The 22,729-nt window shown below is 40.5% G+C and overlaps 1 protein-coding gene across 4 annotated transcripts in view; it reads left to right on the forward strand.

The window, feature by feature from the left end:
• The first annotated feature begins 3,574 nt into the window (after window positions 1-3,574).
• Window positions 3,575-22,729, forward strand: part of TMTC4 (transmembrane O-mannosyltransferase targeting cadherins 4) — a 53,372-nt gene continuing 34,217 nt past the window's right edge. For 2 of the 4 annotated variants that reach the window (XM_030476854.1, XM_030476856.1), the window contains exons 1-5: window positions 3,575-3,671; window positions 5,945-6,160; window positions 11,378-11,493; window positions 13,596-13,812; window positions 17,598-17,685. In XM_030476854.1, the coding sequence (XP_030332714.1) occupies window positions 5,999-6,160; window positions 11,378-11,493; window positions 13,596-13,812; window positions 17,598-17,685 (583 nt within the window). In that variant the 5' untranslated portion in view covers window positions 3,575-3,671; window positions 5,945-5,998. Of the gene's footprint in view, window positions 3,672-5,933; window positions 6,161-11,377; window positions 11,494-13,595; window positions 13,813-17,597; window positions 17,686-22,729 lie in introns of those variants that run through there. The other 2 variants (XM_030476853.1, XM_030476857.1) reach the window with 2 other exon arrangements.

Here is a 22,729-nt window from a genome sequence, read left to right on the forward strand (position 1 = left end):
GTAAAGCTGGAACACGTGGCAAGCCAAAAAGCAAAGTGAGGAATATAGAGGGATCTTAATGAAGATGACATATGGGTCATGAGGGGAACTGCAGTTAGTAAAGCAAGGAGGTGTAGGACTAAGAGGCAGAAAAAATGGAAAACAAGGCTTCATTCATTCCATTCCTCTTGCAATCATTTTGTTTAACCCATTTCATTTGCACTTTGGTTTTACGACTTATGGTCCATCAAGACTGCAACTGCAACACGCATATGAGTTTGCCTGTGTCTACATACATATCTGTGTACGTACACGTGTATGTACAAAACATGACATACAAAACAAGCTACCTAAGACCTTCTGCTACTTAAAATGCCTTGTAGCAGAAAAAACATTTCTGAGACGAGGTCCCTAGAGACCATCAAATACTATTAATAGTACTGAAAACATGCATATAATATATGCAAGCATTTGCATATATAATGCTTGTGCACGCCCCAACCGTGCAACAGGTCGTGACCAGCTGGTTGCCTACAGCTACAAGCGGTTGTGCTCAGTGGCCAGACCCATGTTTACAATGGCAAAATCCAGACCACGGAGAGAATGCAGCTGTTTTTGAAACAATTATGGTAAAGTCTGACAGTCTTTTTAGGCTTCTGAAACATTTTGGTTGTATCCCTCATTGCCATAGTCCCTGACATTTTATTCTTTTGTCTGCAAAGTCACTGCAATACTCACAAATGCTGATCCCTTGCAATATGACGTCTTTTGCATACTCCTTTCTTAGAAAAGAAAGACTGGCCTTTGCGTAAATCAGCAATAGCAGGCTGCTAAAATAAGGATGTAATAGCCACTTAGGTAGATCAATTTAGCATGCTGAGAAAACTAGAGAGCCAGGAGATACTCACTTCATACATACACCCTCCCAGAAATTGCAGATTAAGGAAAAAAAAAGGTGTATTTAGGAACTGTTTTAAATTGAAGTGCTATAATAACCCTCTGAAGAAGCAAAGTGGAGATAAATTATGCAACTGTAGCTGATTCGAATCAGATTTTGAGAGAACTAGGGAACTCTCCAGAACAGGTATCTGCGCTGCAGTTCTTCACATGAATTAAAACAGAAGGTCATCGTAAAAGCTGCTATATTACAAAAAAACAAAATAATAAAACCCTAAGAAACAAGATTATTTCAAAATGGAAAATGAGGGGAAGGAGGGGCTTCTGTACACATTTTCTAGTTAATAGTATTGTTGTATTGACATAAGCGGTGATGAGGTGATTTAGACCATCTGTGCACCTGGCTGTATGGATATATATAAATTTGACCAGAACTGATGATATCAGCAGTCTTACACTGAACAAATGAAATTCCGGTTATAAAGCCCAGATCAAAGATGTGCAGATGTAGCACATGTAGCAAAGGAGCTACTAAGATAAGTATCCGATGCGAATGGGCCGTTAGTAGAAATAAATACATCAGCAAATGTGATAATGTCAAACCCTCTACAGAACAAAACGTAACACAGAAATGTGAAAGTGACTCAACTAGTGTAAGTCTGGCAACTATCACAGTCCAGTGAGGCAAATCTCAACTTTGATTCACAGAACCTTATACGCATTTATATAGACTTAAAATAAATTCTTACATACGCGCAAACTTAAGCATGAACTGAAATTTCCATTTACTTGGTTGGAATTTATAGAAGACAGAAGATTAAATACATGATAGACTGCCTTTCCTAATCAAGGATTTTTTTTTTTTTTTTCTCCTAAATTGGGTCCCTCTTTTCTGAGTTGGGGCCCTTCCATTAGTAAGCTCGAATTATTTAAAATGTCTATGAACACTGTGATCTCAGGAAGAGTGTTGATTTGAAAAGACTGGAAAGATAGCTGACAAGAATTTGTTTTGGGGGGGAGTTTGGGGGGGTGTAAGTTGAAACAGTGAGAAAATGTGGCAGCCATCAACCACTACTTCCTCCTCATGAACTCACATGGCAAACCAGCCATTTTTAGGAAGTGATGTAAATCTCAATGCTTAGCATTTTAGGAGTAGAAACCTAAAAAGTATGCTGTTACAGATTTTATCTTGCATTTATAAGAGAAAATGACCAAAAAATTATGAAGACATTTTTCAACTCCACCATTTTATAACTGTAAATTATGAGATAAAAAGCTTACTGATTATGCCCACCTATATCACTAACTCAGGTACATAGCCAGAACAGACAAGATCATTTTAAAGTACAAGGCACAATTTACTAGTTTGCAGGTTATGGTGTTGGTGTATTTATTTTAGTTCGTGTAACAAAGGGACAAGAAGCTTGTGACCAGGGAACAGAGCTTTGAGTGCTTGGTGACAGCAGGCCAACAGCTTTCCACTGCTCCCCAATCCAAAAGCGCCTCAGACGCTTTGCGGTAGCTGTTAAACAAGCGTAAGTTACAGGCTACCATTTTTAAAGCAGGAACTTCACATGTACTTGAATACTACACTAGCCTGGAAATTGTGCTGGTTCAGCTGCTGCCTCACAAGCAGCTGAGCTGTCCATGTTGTAGCAGCAGATGTTTCAGAGCCGGCGTCGAGCAGACAACTGCGGGTGGCAACCACTGAAGCCCTCCCAAAGTAGAATTTTTACTGGAGAGCTAAAGCCTCGAAGGAGCTATAAAATAACCTTGATAGTTTGACACTTGATAATGCAAACTTCTCAAAAATTCCAAATTATATGCCTCTGCCTGGCTCACGGCCAGGATTTCTCATCCGATTTCGCTATATTAAGATTTTACTGGGTTTTAGGGAAGCTTCCGCCGAACATCTGGCAGTGTAATTCAGCGTTTAATCACACTTTCTTTCAAGAAAAACCGCGATGATGAAACGCATGAATAAAGTACATCTGAAAACGGTTTTCTTATTGTTTCCCTAGGGTATCTGCCATGAGAGGAGCACTCCGCTGCAAGCCCGGCAGGACCAGGGCGCTCACCCGGGCAGGCATCCCGCAGCACCGGCACAAGGCGCCGAGGGAGCAACCCCCCACTCCGCGCTACCACCCTTCTTTTCACGGGAGATTCTCGCTCCGTGTAAGCCCGCCACGGCAGGAACCCGCCCTTGAGGGAAGAGCGGGGGGCTCGGAAACACGCCCTTCCACAGCTGCCAGGCTCCCCGGGGCCAGGCGACACCCCGCAAAGCACCCCACGAAGCCGCCCGCACCGCCGGCTCACCCGCTCGTAACGGCCACGCGGCGGCCAGGTGCGCGGGACAACAGCCGCCACGCAGGGGCAGCGCCGGCCGGCCGGGAACGCGGTACGGGCGGCGGGCAGCTCACACTGGCTGACCCCAGGGCAGGCCGCCCGTCCCCCGCCTTTGTGCCAGGCGGAGCGGCGCGGAGTACGGGGTGCAGGGGCACAGACGACCGGCACTGGCCCCGCGGCCACCTCAACGGATCGCCTCGCTCCGCTTCCCCAGCCCGGCCTGCCGCGCGTCACCGCCGCCGCCGCCAATGGAAGGGCGGAGCTGCCCCTGGGGGGCGGGGAGAAGGAGGGGTGGGGCGGCGAGGAAGCCAATAGGGCTCTGAGGATGTTTCCCGGAGGCGAAGCCGCCGCGGCCCCTCCCCCGCGGCCGCTCGGCGGGGGCCAGCTCGCCGGGCGGGACAGTTTCGCACCCGGGTGGGAGATGCGGAGCGGGCTCCTTCTCCTCGCAGGTAACGCCATGCGGCGCGCCCGGGCCCGTCCTGCTCTGCCCGGGGGGGTTTGCCCTTGCCCTGCTTGCTGGCAGGAGCGCTGGCGGAACTGGCCTGAGCGGCGCGGGGAGGGGCGGGACGGCACACGGGACACCCCCACGGCGGGGCCGCCGCCAGGACAAAGGGCGAGCGGCGAGTGGGCCAGGGCGGCCGCCAAACACCGGCGGGGCTCGCCCGCCCCGCAGCCTCGCCCCTGCCGCCCTCCCGGGCTGGCTGCTTCCCCGGGACGGCCTTAAGTTTGCGGGGCTCCGCGCACCACGGCCGCTGTGACCTGTGGTGGGAGCCTCTCGGCGGGACGCGCGGTACCGGAGCCGTGCCTCCATCCCCCCGTTCCTTCCCCGCCTCCCGCCGCGGGGGTTCGGTGTCGGGATGCGCTCCGTGGGGCCGACTCGGGGTCGCCTTTCCCTGGAGGGGCGGCGAGGCAGCCGCGTGTGAGCCGGTCGGCAGCGGGAGAGCCCTTAGTGCCGCCGCTCGGAGCGGGGGGTGTGGCGGCGGGGGGTCGCGGTCCCTCGGGGGGGATCAGAGCGCCCGGGCGGTTAACGCGTTGCTCTGCTAAGGGAGCCCCCAGGAGCCGGCCTCCTTGTCTAGACCGTGGGGAGAGGACTGGCAGCAGATGGACATCAGCTAAATAGAGCAAGCGTAATGGGAGAAACTTTCAGGGCAGAATGACTTTGGGGTAGATTAACTATTTTAATTGGGTAGTGGGCATTGGTGGTGTGTTTTTGCCGTTACGATCAATGCAATACCCTTCCCTCTGCTTAGCAGCCTTGCTTTTATTCTTTGTTTTCGTCAAACTAAGCGCGCAAGGGCGAGTTACTTTGAGCCAGGCTTTCGCTCTTGAAGCTCCTGGTCTGCTTCGCTCTGCTGAGGAGCTCCATTCACTCTCAGGTTGCTCAGCTCGATGTTACTCACTTTATCTGAATGTGGGAGCACTGCTGGATAGTCCCCAAAGCAAGAAGGGGCACTGGTGTGATAGGGAGTACTGCCTGTTCTCCGTGTGCATGTGTGTGTACAGAGACAGGGTATACGTGGAGACTGGAATTCGGCGTTGCAAACAGAAAGCTACGAAGCAATTGCTTTAGCAGCTCTAATGGTCAGGTCTGTTCAAGAAGCCAAACAGCTGGAGCTTTTGCCTAGATTGCATGAAGACATTAAATGCAGTGTTTTCAGGGTGCAATGATTGATTTTTAAAAGCCAGTAAATAAGAAAGTATGAAGCAGGGCTACTGTATGTGCTTATCATTTTTGGGGCTTATAAGTAAGCACTTTGTATTCTGCCTTCCTTTTACTGCAGTTTTCCATTTGTAACCTCTCCCCCTGCCATTTATAGCAGCACTTGTTAATAAGACCACTCACAATACTGTCAGAGCACCAGAGAAGCAGAGGCAGAATAGCTGTCCAGGCAGAGGGCTGGCTTTGGAGGTTCGGAAGGGATCCTTCCAAGTAAAGGTGGCTCATGAGTAAACCTCCAGCCTTAGTACCTCCACACTGGTGTATTACTCAGTGCTGTTGGGTTGCATGGCCTTTTTCATCTACCTCAACAACCTCGTAAGCCCATGAAAACAGCAGTGGAATTTAGCCTATAGTGTGCTTGTGGCATGCAGAGTGATCTCGTGAACACTATGTGTCTTCTTGTCTTATCGTTTGCATTGTTGAGATACGGCCTAGTCCATTACCTGCTATTTGTATATGTCTACCTGAGATGTTTGTATGAATTCTCTGTATGGGCTATGTGTAAGACTAGGTCCTTTGATTCAATTAACAGAAGAGAGTTGAGCTCTTTTGCAGTTGTTTGCAATTGATGATGTTTGTTTTTCACACTCGGAAGGAAATTATAGTGCTTATCATTTTCTTAAGAACTTTATAATGCTCCACAGTCCCCATGATGTCAGTTTGTTATACTAGAAAAGAATAGTAAGAAACAGAAATATAGTGATTTGCTCAAGGTTTTAGAATTTGCCTGTGCCAAAGCTTTAGCTTGGAATCTAAGAATTTCTTGACTTTATCTCTGTACCTCAACCACGAGAATCTGTGCCTTTCTTCCACATTTGAAGTACAGAATTATGTTTAGATATGTTCCAGTAATTATGAAATGCACCGAGAGGAAAAAATATTAGGTCGTATGGAACTTCAGTCTCCTCTCCCAGCCCCACTCTCCATATTTTTTTTATTTTTTTAGTTTTTCTTTTTAGTGAAATGCAACTATAACTGTGCATTTGTATGTATCTCTTTCAGATTTGCAACCAACATAATGCTGAAGCTCCCAACTTGCAACAAGCATTTCACAGAATGGCACAAACAGAACCTAATCTGGACCATGACGTATCGTGGTTCATCCTTCCATCATACTGGGCTAAAATGGTTGTGGCATTAATTTCCTTCCTCTGTTTTGCTAACAGCTATGATGGAGATTTTGTCTTTGATGATTCTGAAGCCATCATCAATAATAAGGTTTGTCTGTCTTCCCCCCGCCCTGTGCCTTTTGACATAAATGGTCATAGGAAAAGATATAATGACAACAGTTGATCTCAGTAGTACCTAGTAAAGAACTTCCTTCTGATATTCCATTTTTTTTGAACTTCATTTTTCTGTTTTGTTTTATTGTGTCTGGGTTGGGTTTTTTTTTGAAGTAAGCCTTATTTAAGGTTGCCAAACACGGTGTGCAGCAGTGCTCTACCAAAAAGCTAGAAGCATAAGTATGCTTAGCAAAATGTTATTCGTAAAGCTATTTGAATAACATGACTCGGGTTCTAGTACGTAAACAAGAGAGTGAACAAATTAAACAGCTTCCTCCCCTCCCTCCTCTGATTGTGTCCCCTTTTATTCTTTTGCAAGTGAGATGCTCTGCTTAACAAGTGTTGATATCTGCTCAAGGGGAAGGAATTTGTCTGCTTGTCATCTAAGACAGCTTTATCTAGGGTTGTAGCAAAGCTGGATGTGATGTTTAGTAACACTTATTCACAGAGCACCTGTACATCAAGCCTGCCTGTAGACCTAATTTTAGACTCATTTCTAAGTCAGTGAGAGTATGGAGTAGACTTTTCTAGTACCTGTTGATGTTAATAGGAGATTTTTTCATTATCTTCTCAGATGAATAAACCCAATGAATAAACTTACTCTGGTTACAAGATCCATAATGCATCACTAAGTGATTGTAGGGTGCAGAGGTTCTCCAGCTGTGGTTTATACCATTAAAATGTTATAGGAGCAAGGAAAACATCCTTTTCCTTTTGCTCCTTCCCCCTTAAAAGTTCCTGTGACAGCAGTATTTTTTTGAAATAGAGGCAGAGTATTCTTGTGCTCTGTCTTAAAACTGATCATACATACAATGAACAATCCCTGAATGCTTAGAAATTAACATGCAATTCAAACAGGCCTCTAGCTGAGATTTTTTCAATTGCGAGCAGTTGAGTGTCTTCAAATGCTGAGACACTTCTTAGAATCACATGCAGCAGTTAGTGCTCATGAGTGGGTCTTAGTGTTGCAGCTCTTATTCTATTCTGGAATGTTAAATGGTTGGCAAGAGAAGCACAGGCTAAAAAGAATCACCCTCATCTGTTGGTTCTGTTTTCCTTTAGCCATGGGGTTACAAGGATGATAATCTGGAAACTCATATCATTAGAAGAATACAATTCACATTTTTTTTTTCCTTTGCACAAGATTTAGAGGCAGCTTATCACAATGTGCCTTTTAGAACCCCACAGAATCACTATTTCCGTAGACAAATTTGTATTATGCTTGTTTAAGTCATCATACCTTGAGTTATAAATGTGAGGGGGGAAAATACATCTGCCAAATTGGAAATAAATCTCAAAGCTTCTAAGAGAATACTATAGACACTATTTTTTCTTTTTAAGAAGCATTATATTTTAAATTACACAGCTCTTGGCGATGTTTTGTTCTGCATAGTTTTATTTTGGGCATGATTATAATATTTTAATTTCCTGAAAGAATGAACAAAAGACTGAAACAAGGTAGGTTGTTTTCTTCATGTGCAGTGTCAATCATTACTTTCAAAATGTTTCAGTTTATCTATGCAACAAAACAACCTGCACCAGGGTTATAGCTGTTGGCAATACTGAGAAATTCAGCCAACTGCTTAAATAGATTAACTCATACCTAGTCTGAAAAACTGTGCTGCTTATTCTATTTTTCACATCAAAATCCTCTATTATTCCCTAGAAATTAAATGAGATTTTTGTGACAGTATCATTTTAACACAGGGGTCATGAATACATGAAAATGCAAAACCCACAAGAAAAATGCAGAGACAGTGAGTTTGCCAGCTTAATGGTGAGGAAAAGCATCTAGCAAAGGCACGGTTTATTAAAAGTATAGCCTATTTTATTCCTATTCAATAGGAGAGACAGCAGGTGAAGTAATTCTGTAGATTCACTGACCATTACTGTACCAGTATTTTCTTGGGTACCACACAGTGACCTTTTCTGTTAATTTACTAGCTGCCACCACCCCCCCAAATCTCTCAATTTATGTTCTTTTTTAGTGAAAAATACAGTTAGCTGACCCCATGCCTACTGTATCATGGAACATTCTGTTATTAGATTTATATTGGGGTTCCATGCTGTTTTCCAGGTGCTTTCCTGTCGTTTTAAGCAGCATTTTAACTGGTACACAACAGTGACTTTTTATTTATTTACTAGCTTGGCAAGACAAACAGTTGGATTAAGAAGAGTTTCAGACACATTATGTCATCTCCATAGGCCTTTATATAGAAAACCTGACCTTTCTTCAAGTATTGAAGTTTGCTGTAAGCTGCTGCTAATCAAATATTTAGAGATTCTTTGCTGTCTACATTCAGTTCTCAAAGAGAAAACCATATGTAATTTCTAAACAGCCATGTCTCTTAGAGCAAATCATTCCTATTTTAGGGTAAGTCTACCAAGTGGGAAAACTCACATAATAAACTTTTTCTCACAGAACTTGGATACAAGAGCAAGATACATGACTGAAGATTTTTTAGGTCATATGGAAGTGTAATCACTAAGAATTCTGTGTATTCAGCTTTTCCTGCATGCTTCCTATGGAAGACAAAAGGGCTGATTCTAGCGGAAAGGGAAATCTAGCCTTGCACATCTCCAATGTATTTCACATCTCATTATTGAAGACCATCTGTGACATAGAAGACATACTTTTAAAATTTTAATACAAAAAGAAGAAAATGTTTTTCATAGCCCCTTTCTTTGGCAAATCTACATAAGGAGCTGTGGTGTTGGCTGGAAAAACCTGAAGTCTGAAACCACAATGACCACTAACAGTCACCCTCTGCAGAATACAAAGACTGTAGTAGATGTTGGTGTACAACCCAGTCCCAACTTGCCCCTGGAAAAGCAGGCTATATTGATTTAGTGGCCTCCTGGTTGAGTGCACTCCAGCTTCGAGAGTGCACTTTGAGGTGTGTGCATACCAGTAAGGAATGGGATAGGAATTTAGGTGCCTAAGGCCAAAATTAGTGCTGGGAGAAGAAAGAAATTTGTAGCTATTGCTTGGCAGTAGAAACATCTGTGAGAGAGTGAAGGAATTTTGCACCTTGATAATTCTTAAGCTCAAATAGGATCCCCTGTGAGTCTTGATTTCTTAAGGTTTTCCCTGAGAATGCCTTAATTAACAGCTGCAGTATAGGACTTTTCAAAGACTACGATGTTACCTCTGCTCTCTTTTCTGTTTATTGATTAGTAACCTGTTAGTGAATGCTTCACTTCATTTGACAATGTGGTAGGATTTTTAGCTTACTTCTCCTTTCTATTTTTTTTTAAATCCAGTTGTCTGGTACTGTCCAAATTTGATCAAGTTGACAGTCCTGGGGTAATGGTTGGACTTGATGATCTTAAAGGTATTTCCAACCTAGTTGATTCTATGATTCTATAAGTGATAGAAATAAATCTTGGAATTTTTTTATTTTTGTATGGATGAAAGTCAGAATGTGTTGAGAGAAGCAGGAAAAACTGAGTTATTTTAAGTTCAGTTTAGCAGCAGCCAGTCAGCATGCCCCAGACATTTGGCTGTACTAGCAGTGGTATATGTTCTCTCTTGCCTTGTTGGCAGGCCAAAAATGCTAGCTAAGGATGAGACGGAAGATACTGGAGACCGCAAGAGGTGCTCAAAATACCGTAGAAGCAAGTGAGATGGTAGCAGCATTTGAGAAGAGCTGGAGTTAGTGATCCAAGAGCATTGTAATGTGGGAGTCTTGTAAGTAGATGGAGATGTAGGAGGAATAAGGCATAGCACACCAGGCTTTGTAAAACCTTTCATGGGTTTAGCAACCTGATTTGTCGCTTGTGTTTGTATTGCATAGAATCATAGAATGGTTTGGGTTGGAAAGGACCTTAAGATCATCTAGTCCCATGGGCAGGGACACCTCACACTACTAGACCATGTCGCCCAAGTCTCTGTCCAACCTGGCCTTGAACACTGCCAGGGATGGAGCATTCACCACTTCTTTGGGCAACCTGTTCCGGTGCCTCACCACCCTCATAGTAAAGGACTTCTTCCTTATATCTAACCTAAGTCTCCCCTGTTGAAGTTTAAACCCATTACCCCTTGTCCTATTACTGTGGTCCCTGATGAAGAGAATCTGCTTTGGTTTGTTGGTCTCATGAAGAATTTCAGAGCAGAAGGTGGGTGGGGTGTGGAGTAACTCGTGGTTGATTGAAGGTGTAATACCTACACTCATATGAAAGCTGTTAATTTGCTAGTACAATTTCATTGTTAGGTTCTGTCTTGAGTGTATTTAACCTGCACGTTTGCTATAGCATAAATTGTATTTAATTGCCACAGGGAAGTAGGGTAAGAGGGGCAAGTAGAAGATGAATATGTTAGTTGGAGCTTCTTAGCTTGTCCTCTCAGAAAACAGGCAGATGCTGCCAAAGTCATTATTTTTTCCTCTCCAAAGTGTATGTTTTCCATTCAGTAGTCTAGGTTATTTGGATTTTTTCATTATCAGCATGGCTTTAAGATAAAAGGAAAGAGCAGAGTTTTCCTTTGCAGTGGCTAATTTTTTTTTTTTTATTAGTCCCCTACCCCACCCCAAATTAAAATAATTCATTATTTTTCTGTCTTTTGCTATTAATCTTTTAAAACAGTAGAGATTCTGATTCTTGGTTTCATGTACTAAGAATTTAAGAGAGGGGAAAAAAAAAAATTTGGATAGGGTCCTGTGCAAAGTAAGGCTTTAAAAAGAGCTAATTGTTGTTTTCTATCTTTGGTCTCCTTGCTTTCACTAGTAGTTGTGCTACTGACACTGGTAGAAAAATAGGTATTTGTAGCAGTTTGTAGTTGGCCTCCTTCACAAAATAACCCAGACCTAACATCAAAGGCTTTTTGCAAAACTATAAGGCGGAGGGGGTTTTTTTTGTGTTTCGTATCTCAGCTGTTAACCAGATTATCAACTGATATGAGTACATATAGCTGTACTAAATTTCATGTAGTAATACCTACTTACAGAATCCAAGCATCTTGGTCTTTATGATGACAGGCATCCAAGATGTGACCTTCATTGCAAACTTGTCAAATATCAGCAGTGAGGCAAGAAAGCACCTGCTAAGTCCATGCTAGCATGAGCTTGTAGTAGTTAGAACTTGTTTGTGTTTTAGCTGCTTTGAATAAAACAGAAATGTTAAGAATCTGGTAATTTCTGATGTTTCCTTTTAGGACCTCAGGGCAGAAACCCCACTTGGTGACCTGTGGCATCATGACTTTTGGGGTAGCAAACTCAGCAGCAATACCAGTCATAAGTCATATCGACCACTAACTGTCCTAACTTTCAGGTGAGACTTGTCTTTTTGATCATGGTCTGAATTTTTTTTAACATATATTCATTCAACTGATAATAGGCAGGAGGCAACAGAAAAGGAGAATGACAAAGTATCTGGAGGGTCATTGGATACCTTTCCTGGATATGATTTTCCTGTTCGTTCCCTTAATCTCAATTTGAATTTTAATTTTCAAATTGTTTTTTTTCCCCAAAATATATATTATATTTTGACATTCTGTATTTCAATGTACCTTTCAGAGATTGCATCTTATGCTCTTATATACCCTGGTACTGGGGGCAGTGTGGTTCAATATGTAGGTCACATCATCTGAGGCCTAAGAGGTGTACGTTCCCTTCACTGAGCCATGCTGCCACTTATACTGCTATTGTAGTTTCTGTTTTCTGCCTTCTGGTGACCTGTTAAATGGGGTTTTTTTATAAATAGCATCAATCTACTGTAGCCTTTTGCCACTAGGCCACTGAACAGTCTTTCCACCTCTTCCCTCTTTGATACTTGGTGTTTGTGCCTGAGAATCCTCGTGAGGAAGATGTCTGCCTGTATATATAACTGGCTGGTTTTCTCAAATAACTACATGTTTATGAGGATTAGTTGTGTAGATGCTTAGCTCATGTTTTTTGCACAAAGATTTGAGCAAGCAGTAGACCATGTAGAAACTGGGCACAGTAATGCAGAGAATCTTTGAGGACTCATCTTAAGGTTCTTTATTTTCCCCATGCAACTCAGTGTTGTGGATGGGGACCTGGCACTGGTTCTGCAGATGTGTCCAGTCTGGGCCAGGGACTAAATGATTGCAGAAGAAGCACTCCCACTCTTAGTTCTCATATTCAAGCAAAAACGTTGACTCTTGAATGCAGTATCAGTGTTTTAAGTACTTAGCACTGTGGGTTTCAGTCTCTGTTGGGCTTTCTTCACATTGTCGTGAAGGAAAATATGCAACTGAATAGAAAGTGTCAGAGTCTTAAACCTATTAAAGCTTTCAGTGCATTACACAGCACATGCTTTCCTTTATTTTCAAGGTCTCTCTGGTATATTCCATCTCTAGTAACATCTTGGTTAGTTTAAAGAGCGAACTGGGATACAGTTATTACTATATCTGAAAATACAGATGAGCATGTGAAGATGGTCCATAAAATGCTATTTTCACAAGTAAGAAATTGGTTTTCTTAATTTCCCTAAGTTCCAATTTATGTGCATCACATTTATAACAGGTTAGAGTTTTTTAATAGATTTCACATAAACCAGGTGCAGACCGACCAAATGAACTGTATAAAATTCCCTATTCACACTAAGTTTCTGTATATCTCGCCTACTGACAAAAGTGTATGGAAAATAACAAGATGTTTCTCCCTTTTCTTCTCCCTCTCCATTTTACCAGAGTTCTTATCTTGAATAGGGTTTTAGACTGAATTTTCACTTATGCTTCCTTCTGGTTCTGCCACTTATATTAAATCTCTCTCTAACCAGTCTCACAGATCAGTTACTAAGATGTGCTAGCTGACTACTTTCTGGATGTATACTAATTGTACCCAGATGGTTTCCACATTGCCAGTCCACATGCTAGGACATTTTTCAGCTAGAATGGCGGTGGAAATCATAGTCTCAGTGCATATTAATTTCCTCTTTGTGTGGATTTAATTAAAATAATTTCATCCAGTTGGTTTTGGACATAGTTTCTCTTAAGCCCAAGGGTATCCCCCCAGTAGACTTGGGGTTTTTCCACAAGGACACTCCTGCACTGCAACATTGAAGTTATGTTGCTGACCAAAAGTCATTTCTAAGTAACCACAGGTATGATTAACATAATAGCATTAACATATGTCTTTGGAGAGGATAGCTATTATGCTGAATATGGTATCCCATATGAATACCTTTGAGTAAAGATCGGGACATTGTTTCTAGCTTGACTGTATTGGCTCAGTGGTAATAACATGCGTGCTGGGATTTGATGGGGTTTTTTCAGCTTTTTTTGGAGGGGGAAAAAGGAGGGTGGTGCTGTTTAGTGTGATCTTGCTATGGCGTTGTTTAGGTTTTTTGTTTGCATATCTCTAACCACTGATGTAATTCCTAGCCTTAATGTTCTTGTTTCTGTATAGAATTAATTACCTTTTTGCTGGAGGCTTCTACCCAGTTGGTTTTCATGTCATCAATATAATACTGCATTGTACTATCTCAGTGTTGATGGTTGATGTATTCTCGATATTATTGGGTGGACTGCAATTCAGTAATAAAGGAAGAAGGCTAAACCTGGTTCCAAAGACATCTCTTCTAGCTGCTTTGCTGTTTGCTGTACATCCAGTGCACACCGAATGTGTAAGTACTGAATAATGAGCTCCAACGATTTATATCTTAGAAGTTCTTGACCACTTGAATAATTAATTCTGACAGTCTTATACTCTACGCATTGCTTTTATATATTCTTAATACTTTTCTTGGCACATGTCTTATGAGAACCATCAAATGTTACGGTTAGTATGTTCAAAAGATTCAAAAGATTGTGACTCCACAGGGCTGGACCTTATTGAGGAAGATAAATCATTTAAGTACAATAACTAAAGAAGGATAGCCCTAAACTACAGAGCTTCCCTAGTTACTGAATTTCCCTAACTACTTTTCATTTCTATTTGCTTTGATAAAAAAACAAGGAGATACAAAATTCGAGTAGGAGCATTGTATGAACTCTGTATGTGAGCGTATTAGAATCCTGCATCCACTTTTGAATCCGTGCTGCAAGGACGACATTAGGAAAAATGGAGAGAGCTCAGAAGAGCCATGAAAATGATTAAAGGACTGGAAATCATCCCATGTCATGAGAGATCAAACTCCATGGCTTTATATTTTAACATGAAGGAGAAGATTAAAGGATTTATTTTTTTTATCACAGTCTGTAATTATGTATGTGAAGAACACAGATTTCATGGTAGCGGGCCCTTTAATAATGCAGACAAAAGAGTAACAGTGGCTGGAAGTTGAAGCTGTAAAGATACAGAATAGAAACATGGCGCATTTGTGGCAAAGATCAAAGTCCTTGTGTGGAAATTTTAGTGAAGAGGGAGGAGATAGGGTTTTCTTAAAAAAAAGCTCTCTTTTGCACTCACAGCTAAGAAAATCTTATGGCCTTATGCCAGTGGGTTTGCTGGATGTGGTCCCTGATTGCTTGATCGTGTAATAATGAATAAATGAAATATAAAAAAATTGCAATGCAGGAGTAATTTCTTTTAGAGTTTGGAAGGACTAAGCTACTGAAAAAGTACTAACTTTAACTTTGATCTCTATGCTAGTAATGAACACTGACTGAATCCTCAGTGCACCTTATTATATATATGTGGAACTGATTTTTCATTTATTCACAATATGCTGTGGTTTTGGCTTTTTTTCATTTGCTTTGCACATGATTGATGGGGAAGAGGTTATGGAAAGCTATGCCTCTCAACTGACTGGGGACCCTGCATGTATTGGAAACCTAGAGATGGTGCAAAGTTATGTATTAGTAATTTGGCACCTTTTTTGGCAGTGTGGCTAACACATCCTGTCAATCATTCTCTGGTGTTTGCTTGCCTGCAGAATAACTTCTTTGTGAGGACATGTTGTGCTAATGTCAGAAGGGCCCCTTGTATTTTTTTTCCAAAACCAGTTCTAGATGTCAGAGAGAAGTAAAACAAGTCTTCAGTGCTTTTGATGTTCTGACATGTAAAGAGAAATCTCACTTGAGTCTTAAATTTATAATAAACTTACTATTGACTCCTTTATCATTATCCATAATCACCTTCTTCATTCCATTTAACTCTAAAAATATATTTAAATCAGCAGGCAAATGTGAGTAAGACCTTGGTCATGTCAAATAAATTACAAGTGAAGTGGTCTGCTTGCATATGTGACGTTTGAAGACTTGTACATACTTTGGGCAAACATTGGAAGAAGAGGAAAAAAGTAGGATGCTTATATACCATATGTCTTCTAAGATCCAGGAGTAAACAAAGGCCTCTGATCATTTACATGGTGAATAATAAATCTTGCTGTACTGAAGCAGTCATCATACTGCTATGGTTCTAGCATGAGTGTGTGTCAGGCAGCATCTCCTCAAAAAGCATTCTTCATGATTTTAAATCTGTGAGTTTTAAGTATCATGACATCCTGGTTTTGAAATGAGTTGACATATTTTGACATAAAATTGTGAGCAATCTGTCTGCTTGCTGCTTTGGATTTTGGTATATACAGCACAAAACAAACTGTCACGTAAAACAGATCTCGAAAAGTTTAAAGCTTTCAATACCTATGTAAGAAAAACATCTGTCATTTTTCTACCTACATGTAAACACTCTTGTGGTATAGTTCTCTTTTCTAAAAAATGGTTATTTTTCATAACGAGTGATGGACTACTAAATGAAACACAGACATAAGAATATTCCCGATGCTAATTTAAAACTGTGGGGTTTTTTGTTTACCTTGTTACCAGGGACTACAGACCTGATCCTGCATTTGAGATAACATTGTACTGTTGGAGTCATCTGAGGCCATATGTGTTATTAGCCTCTTAATCTCTTTGTTGTAACAAGTTGGCATTTATTTTCAAAATTGTGTCAGTTCACCTTTACTTTTATCTCATTAGCTGAGAGTAGCTCCTGAAACAGAATGACTCATCATTATTTTCACCTTTTAAAGCAGTCCACAACCATTGAGTTAATTCTCGTAATTCCTTCATGAAATAGAAATAGAAGCAGGGAAGTTAGATGCATGGCTTTGGATAAATTAATAAGTTTCTCTGAACTGCATTTAGGAGTCCAACAATTTCTCCTTTTACAGTATCAAGTGAAGCTGAGGGTAAAGTGGCGAGAGTCTCTTCAGTGGATTCAGTCCTACTCTTGTGCCTCTACGCTTCTCTCTCTGATGTTATGTAGTAATAGTTGTTCCATCAGTTCATACTCATACAAAAAATGCCTTTCTCCTAAGAGAGGTTAGCAACCATCTTTAAACAAAATGAAGATACACTTTATCTTTTTACTTTCCTCTTTCTGTTCCACTCACAAAATGGGACAACTGGTGTGTTACACAAAAAATACCTGAAACATCACCTCAAAAAGGGAATTGGAAAAAAACCCTGTACGTGTTCTGCCCTGCTTCCAAAGGGCCTCTGTGTACATCTTCTCCTGGAAACATGGAACCCAGTACTCCAGGAAGTAGAGCTAGACTAAAAAGTAAGGGTTGTTTTCCATAACCCTTGCTCTGGGTGTATGGTCCCAGCATCAGGGCCTATACTGTCCCTTGCCAACCCCATGTCATGATTTCCACAAAAAGTTCATCGTGTATCTGACACTTGTGTAATTGAGGAATGAAGATCCAAAAATATGTCATGCTGTGTCTCAGCAAGTTATTGTGAATACAGTTTGAGGGCTTGAACCAAAGCTTGTTGATGGCCCTGAGAATGCTCTTGATTTAAATAGATTGGCACAGATCAGGAGTATGGAGGTCCCAGAATGTGCTTCTCATTTTCTTTTGCATTGGTGCAGCTTCTGTTACAAGATGCATTTGAAGGTAGCTTTAATGCAATCAATTAATATAACACAAAAAAACTGCCAGAGGGGAGATTTTTTTCCCTGATTCTGCAGGCTAGAAGCTATTTATCTATTCTGAATGTTCAGAATGCACTTTGAAGCCTGGCTTGTCTTCTGAAAGTGGACAGTCTTGATTTGCATTTCAGCAGAACTGCAGATTTTACTGGGGTTCAGGATGTTTGCTAAAAATTCTACTGAAAGGCAACGTAATCTAAAATAACAGATGGAATGGGGCAGAGTCTACATTTTTTCCAGTGAGGTCCTTCTTCATTTCTTAAAACAGCAGTTTTTCATAAATTAAAGCCATATCATTCACCTAGTTGATACTAAGCAATACCCAATCAAAATTAGGACGTGGTTTAGAAAAATGTGTATCACTAATCCAGTAAAGCAGTTTAAAAAAAAAAAAGTGATACAGCAATATTCTTTTATACATTTCACGTTGTATATGTGTGTATACCTTTATCTCAGGTTTTCTAAGAATAAAATCTGGTAATCTGAACTTTTCTCTCTTTTATTTTATTTATTTTATTATTTTCTTTTAAGGTTGCCGGGATTGTTGGCAGAGCAGACCTGCTGTGTGCCCTGTTCTTTTTGTTGTCATTCCTTGGCTACTGTAAAGCATTTAGAGAAAGTAAGCATTCTGTTTGCCCCTTAAATCTTATATTGTGTATGTTTCCTGCATTCATACATTTCAGTGACACTAAAACACTAAAAATGTCAGTTTGATATGGTTTGAATTTATTAATGCTTATACCCTCATAAAATATTAAAAAAACCAACCAACCAGACATGCTTTAGCAGGTATTTATTGTTAGAAGAGTTGGAAGGGTTGCTGTCCCTAATTCCTGTTAAACACTAAGAATTTATTTTAAGAAAAGTCTGTTTTATGATAGGCTTATCTGTTAAATGTTTTATTGTTTAGAAGCATAAAGAAATATTTTAATAAGTATTTTGAAAGAAATAAAACCTATGAATGTATATTCTTAAATATTTTAGTACACTTTATGCCATTATGTTGGGATGGCTTAATGGAAACGAACTTTAGGAACCTTAATTGTATTTTTAATGAATTGTAAAGAATTATTCATATGAGTAAGCCCTCTAAATTCCTGGAATATGCAAGTGCTGGCATATACATGCTGAATATAGTGCTACTCAGAGATTTTGTAAGACAGCTCTATTTAACATGAACAAGTCCATTGTAGATGTTCTTTCAAGTGAGCTTTTAGATCCATTGTATTATTTGAACTGAATTCAGGTTGGCAGTTCAGATACAGGTATGGAGAAATTACCTTGGCACTCTGATAAATACACAACAATACATGAATTCGTGATTATGAAAAACTGTACAGGACATGCAATCTGGTATCTGAACGTGCCTTGCCACAGGAGATACAGGAATCATTTGGTGAACCTATGAGGAGCTATGTTGTGAAGAGCTTGTATAATATCAGTTCAATAGACATGGCCTGTAATGTTTAACCAGAGTTGGCAGTGTATTACAGAGGTACTTGAGCTGGCTTTAGGTGATCTAGCTTAACAAAGTAGTCATGGCATCGTAGAGCTTAGTGTAGGCTGAGGGAGTGGGTAAGGTAGTCCACAGTGAGCTCTGGGATGCTGTGAGTAGCTCCTGCATTTAGATGTTTTGGAACTATTTTGCACGTTTCTGATATCATAAGTTTAAGTTAAATATTGGCACTTCAAATGGTATTTACGGTGATTCCTGTATCACTTTTGATATTTTTCTCCGCTTTGAGTAGGGTTCATTTCTTTCAACTGATATAATTTCTTTATGAAAATTGGCCTTGGGATCTTGCTTGCTCATTTATTCTTTTCTCACCTATTTTACTAGGTATGTTTGTACTTTGGTTATGCTAGAGTAAATTAGACAAAGCAAAATACTGGCTATGTGTTTTCCAGTTTGTTGGTACAGGTAGACCTATATGGCAGGGGTAATAATCTTTCCTTGAAGAACTCAAGAGCCAAATTCTTAGGACTACCTTGGAGAGTTTCATATAGGACTCTAATTATTTTGTTATGGAGGACACCTCAGGAATGATTTAAGAATGTGATGTGTACTCTGGTTAGGAATATTCTGACAACTTGTGAAGGCCATTTGGATACCTTTTAGAAGTCAGTGTAATTTTAGTAGTATTCTTATACTGAAATTCTTGTAATTGATACAGAAGAAGGAAAATGTCATGAAGAGAAGATACTAAGCAGCACTTAGGTTTTTTTATTGGACATTACATCATAATAGGGTCAGAGCTGTGTCTCTTAAGCAGATTTGCCAAGGGAAACTACAGTCTGCCAGCATAGTTGTGCCTTTTGTCTTTCAGATCAGTTTTCAGTATTAACTGTCACTGCCTGATTTTCCCTCAGCAACTTCTTAAAGAAACTGAGACTTTCTTTGTACTTAACAATTTGTATCCAAGTTAAATACTTGAGTCTCTTCCAACAGTTACCTCATTTTGGGTAGCCTGGTGACAATTTAAGGTTCTTGCGGATCCTATCTGGCATGTCCTAAACAAAAGAATGAAAAGTTATTTCCAGCACTACTAAGTTCTTTAGCAGATCTTGCATGGAGCCTGAAGGGAGGAGCCCAAGCTTCAGAGTACCTCTTTCCTCTGAATCTTGCATGAGTTGCTGCAGGCTGATGAGCAGTGTGCCAAAATCCAGACATTTCAGAGTCGAGGTTTCAGGCCAGAATGCTTCTGGTCTGAAAACTGATTTTGAAATGCCTTGGTGGGATTCATTGCTCATCCTGGATGTGCCTTGCTGTGAAAATCATTGATTTGCAAATAGAAGGGTGGGTGAGAGAAAATAGAATAGACTATATCAGTTGGAAAGGACCTGTAACAATCATCTCATCCAACTGCCTGACCACTTCAGGGCTCACCGGAAGTTAAAAGCATGTTATTAAGGACATTGTCCAAATTCCTCTTGAACACTGACAGGCTTGGGGCATCAACCACCTCTCTAGGAAGCCTGTTCCAGTGTCTGACTACTCTTTTGGTACAGAAATGCTTCCTCATGTCCAGTCTAAACCTCCCCTCACACAGCTTTGAACCATTCCCACACATCCTGTCACTGGGTACCAGGGAAAAGGGATCAGCATCTCCATCTCCGCTTTTCCTCCTCAGGAAGCTGTAGAGAGCATTCAGGTGAACCCTCAGCCTCCTCTTCTCCAAACTAGCAAGCCTGTGAGGTCCTTAGCTGCTCCTTGTAGGACATTCCTTCCAACCAGGAACTCCAGATTCTTTTCTGTAGAGCTGCTGCCTAGGCAATCCCCAGCCTGGACTGTTGCGTAGTTCTGTCTTTGATTTTCATGAGGCTTCTGTCAGCCCATTCCTCCAGCTTGTCACAGTCCCTCCAAATGGCAATCCTGTTCTCCACTGTACCCATAATAATTACTGCCAGTGTGCTTTTACTGATGAACTTTGAGAAAGTGTCAAACTAACACTGAAAAGCCTGAGTTGATACTACTGATATGTTTGTGTCCTCAGTAACAAGTACTGTTTTGTTACCAGCAGCATCCTAATGCTACTATCAGACGGATAGATTATCTAAGTCTTCCGTAAAGAACCTGACTATTCTTGCAGCAAGGCAGTGTGAGATCTGTGTACAGCTGTGTTCCAGGAATCTCTCTGTTTCAGTAGCGTAGATGTAGTTATTGAACTGTCATTCTCAGTCTTCTCTAAAGGAGACAAAAGTCATAGAAGAGCGACTGTTTAGTGCTTGTTTTCACCTGGTATCTTGGTGAACAAATCTGAGGTTTATTTTTTTATTATTATTTGTTTGGAGTAAGGACTCATCTCTTGAGGAGGATTTGGGATCTGTGGAGAAAGTATATATCATTCTGAAAACAGTCGGGAGGTCAAAGAAGTATCAGTGTCAGACTGGAAAACTTCCAAAGGCAAATAATGCTTTTTGTAAAGCTTAAGATATACTACAGCTTGTTTGCCTGATGTAGTTTATTGTTTTGGTGGAATTTGGGGTAGACAGTTTCTTTTAGCCAAAATCTGTGGCATTATTTTTTTCTTTTTAAGTATAAGCATTTAACACACTGTGTGTTAAATTACGTCTTGCTGAAGTTCTAAGACTCTGTTACTTTTCTCCAATATAGTTTCTGATGTTACCATCTTTGACAGGAGAACATTTATATTTGCAAAGAACTAATCTGTTCTCATTCTGTCCTGCTGTTTTAAAACACAGCTGTGGGGACAAATCCACTGCATAGGCTTTGGAGACAGCAAGAGCTGACAACTGTTTAGGTATGTTCTGAAGGGAATTGTGGGTTATTAACTTTGTTGAATTTTAATGCAGCTTCTCTGGGAATTCATAAGGCGATTTAAAATTGCTTTAGTATTCATTTTGCCTTCCTTTGTCTTCAACTTTGACAGTGATCCAGTTGCATGTATTTGCCATCTGCATTGGTGATCTCCGAGTGATGTAAAATGAGGAGTTCATTATTTGCTTCATGCGAATAATATTAGCCTGGATATTAAATAGGGGATCAACTGTTTGCTCATATGCTATGACTTCTAAAAATTACTTTGTTCTGCTTGTGTGTTTGTTTTGTTCTGTTCTATGTAGTTGTCTGTTAATCATCTACTAGTTCATTGCTAATTTAATAAAGCATGTGAAGTAAACTGTAGGGATGAGTTTTGTGAATATGGAGTTTTGTATTATGGAGGTTTTTGTACAGATTGAAAATGTTTAAGTCTCCTGTATGAGAGAGATTATTATTATGGGGAGTTTGTTAGCTATTTTGCCATTGGTCAAGAGGTATTTCCTATTATTAAACATGATTTTTCAGCTGTGTGCACTGCTGTTCATATTTGAACACATTGGAAGGCAATAGTTGCTGTGGAAAAAATAGACTTTCAAAGGAGCAGGTGCTTTCAAAGAATGAATTACTGAAGATGGTAGCTACTTAAATTCTGTTATTTTGGTGGGCAGAGCAGAAACAAAAACCTTTTTTGTAGAATTAGTGCTAACTTTTGTTTGTCCCAGATGGTGTAATTCAGGGATAGATGATCCCCTTATTGTAGCCTATATGTAACGAGTTTGAGTTGCTTGGATATGTTTAGGAATGGCATTTGCTATTGTGATTTCATTAGTAAGTAAACTGCTGAACTGCAGTAGAATGTGTATTTGGAGACACACAGGAGATCTCAGGCTTAAGTCAATTCTAACAGTGTATTCTTATATGATCTTTTAAGACTAGATAATTCTTCCTCCTTTGCTTAGCAATTCACAAGCAGGCAAATCTTAGAACTTGGTTAGATGAGTATTTGTAGTAGTTTAGTTGGAAGATGCCATCCCCTTAGGCAAGGCATGTTAATGGAATATACAAGCATTTGATCTATTTCAATTAAACATTCCTGCAGGAGCTCAACATAACTTACTTTGCTTCAACTTTCAAAGGAGCAGGTGCTTTCACAGAATTGGTTAAGGGGTTTCACCTGAAGATGGTGGCTACTTAAACTGCTCCAAGCTGTCACCTGGCTGAGCCCTAAGCTGCTCAATTAGCTTTGAAGAAGGAGATGCAGAATGCCTAAATGTTTGAATTGGTAATAATTGTTTGGGATATTGTTATTTTGACTTAAAAGTAAGATTAATCTTGGCACTCTAAATGTAGTATTTTCTTCATATCCCTAACTTTGAAGGAA

This window comes from Strigops habroptila, chromosome 2 (assembly GCF_004027225.2).
Source record: "Strigops habroptila isolate Jane chromosome 2, bStrHab1.2.pri, whole genome shotgun sequence".
Lineage (NCBI taxonomy): Eukaryota > Metazoa > Chordata > Aves > Psittaciformes > Psittacidae > Strigops > Strigops habroptila.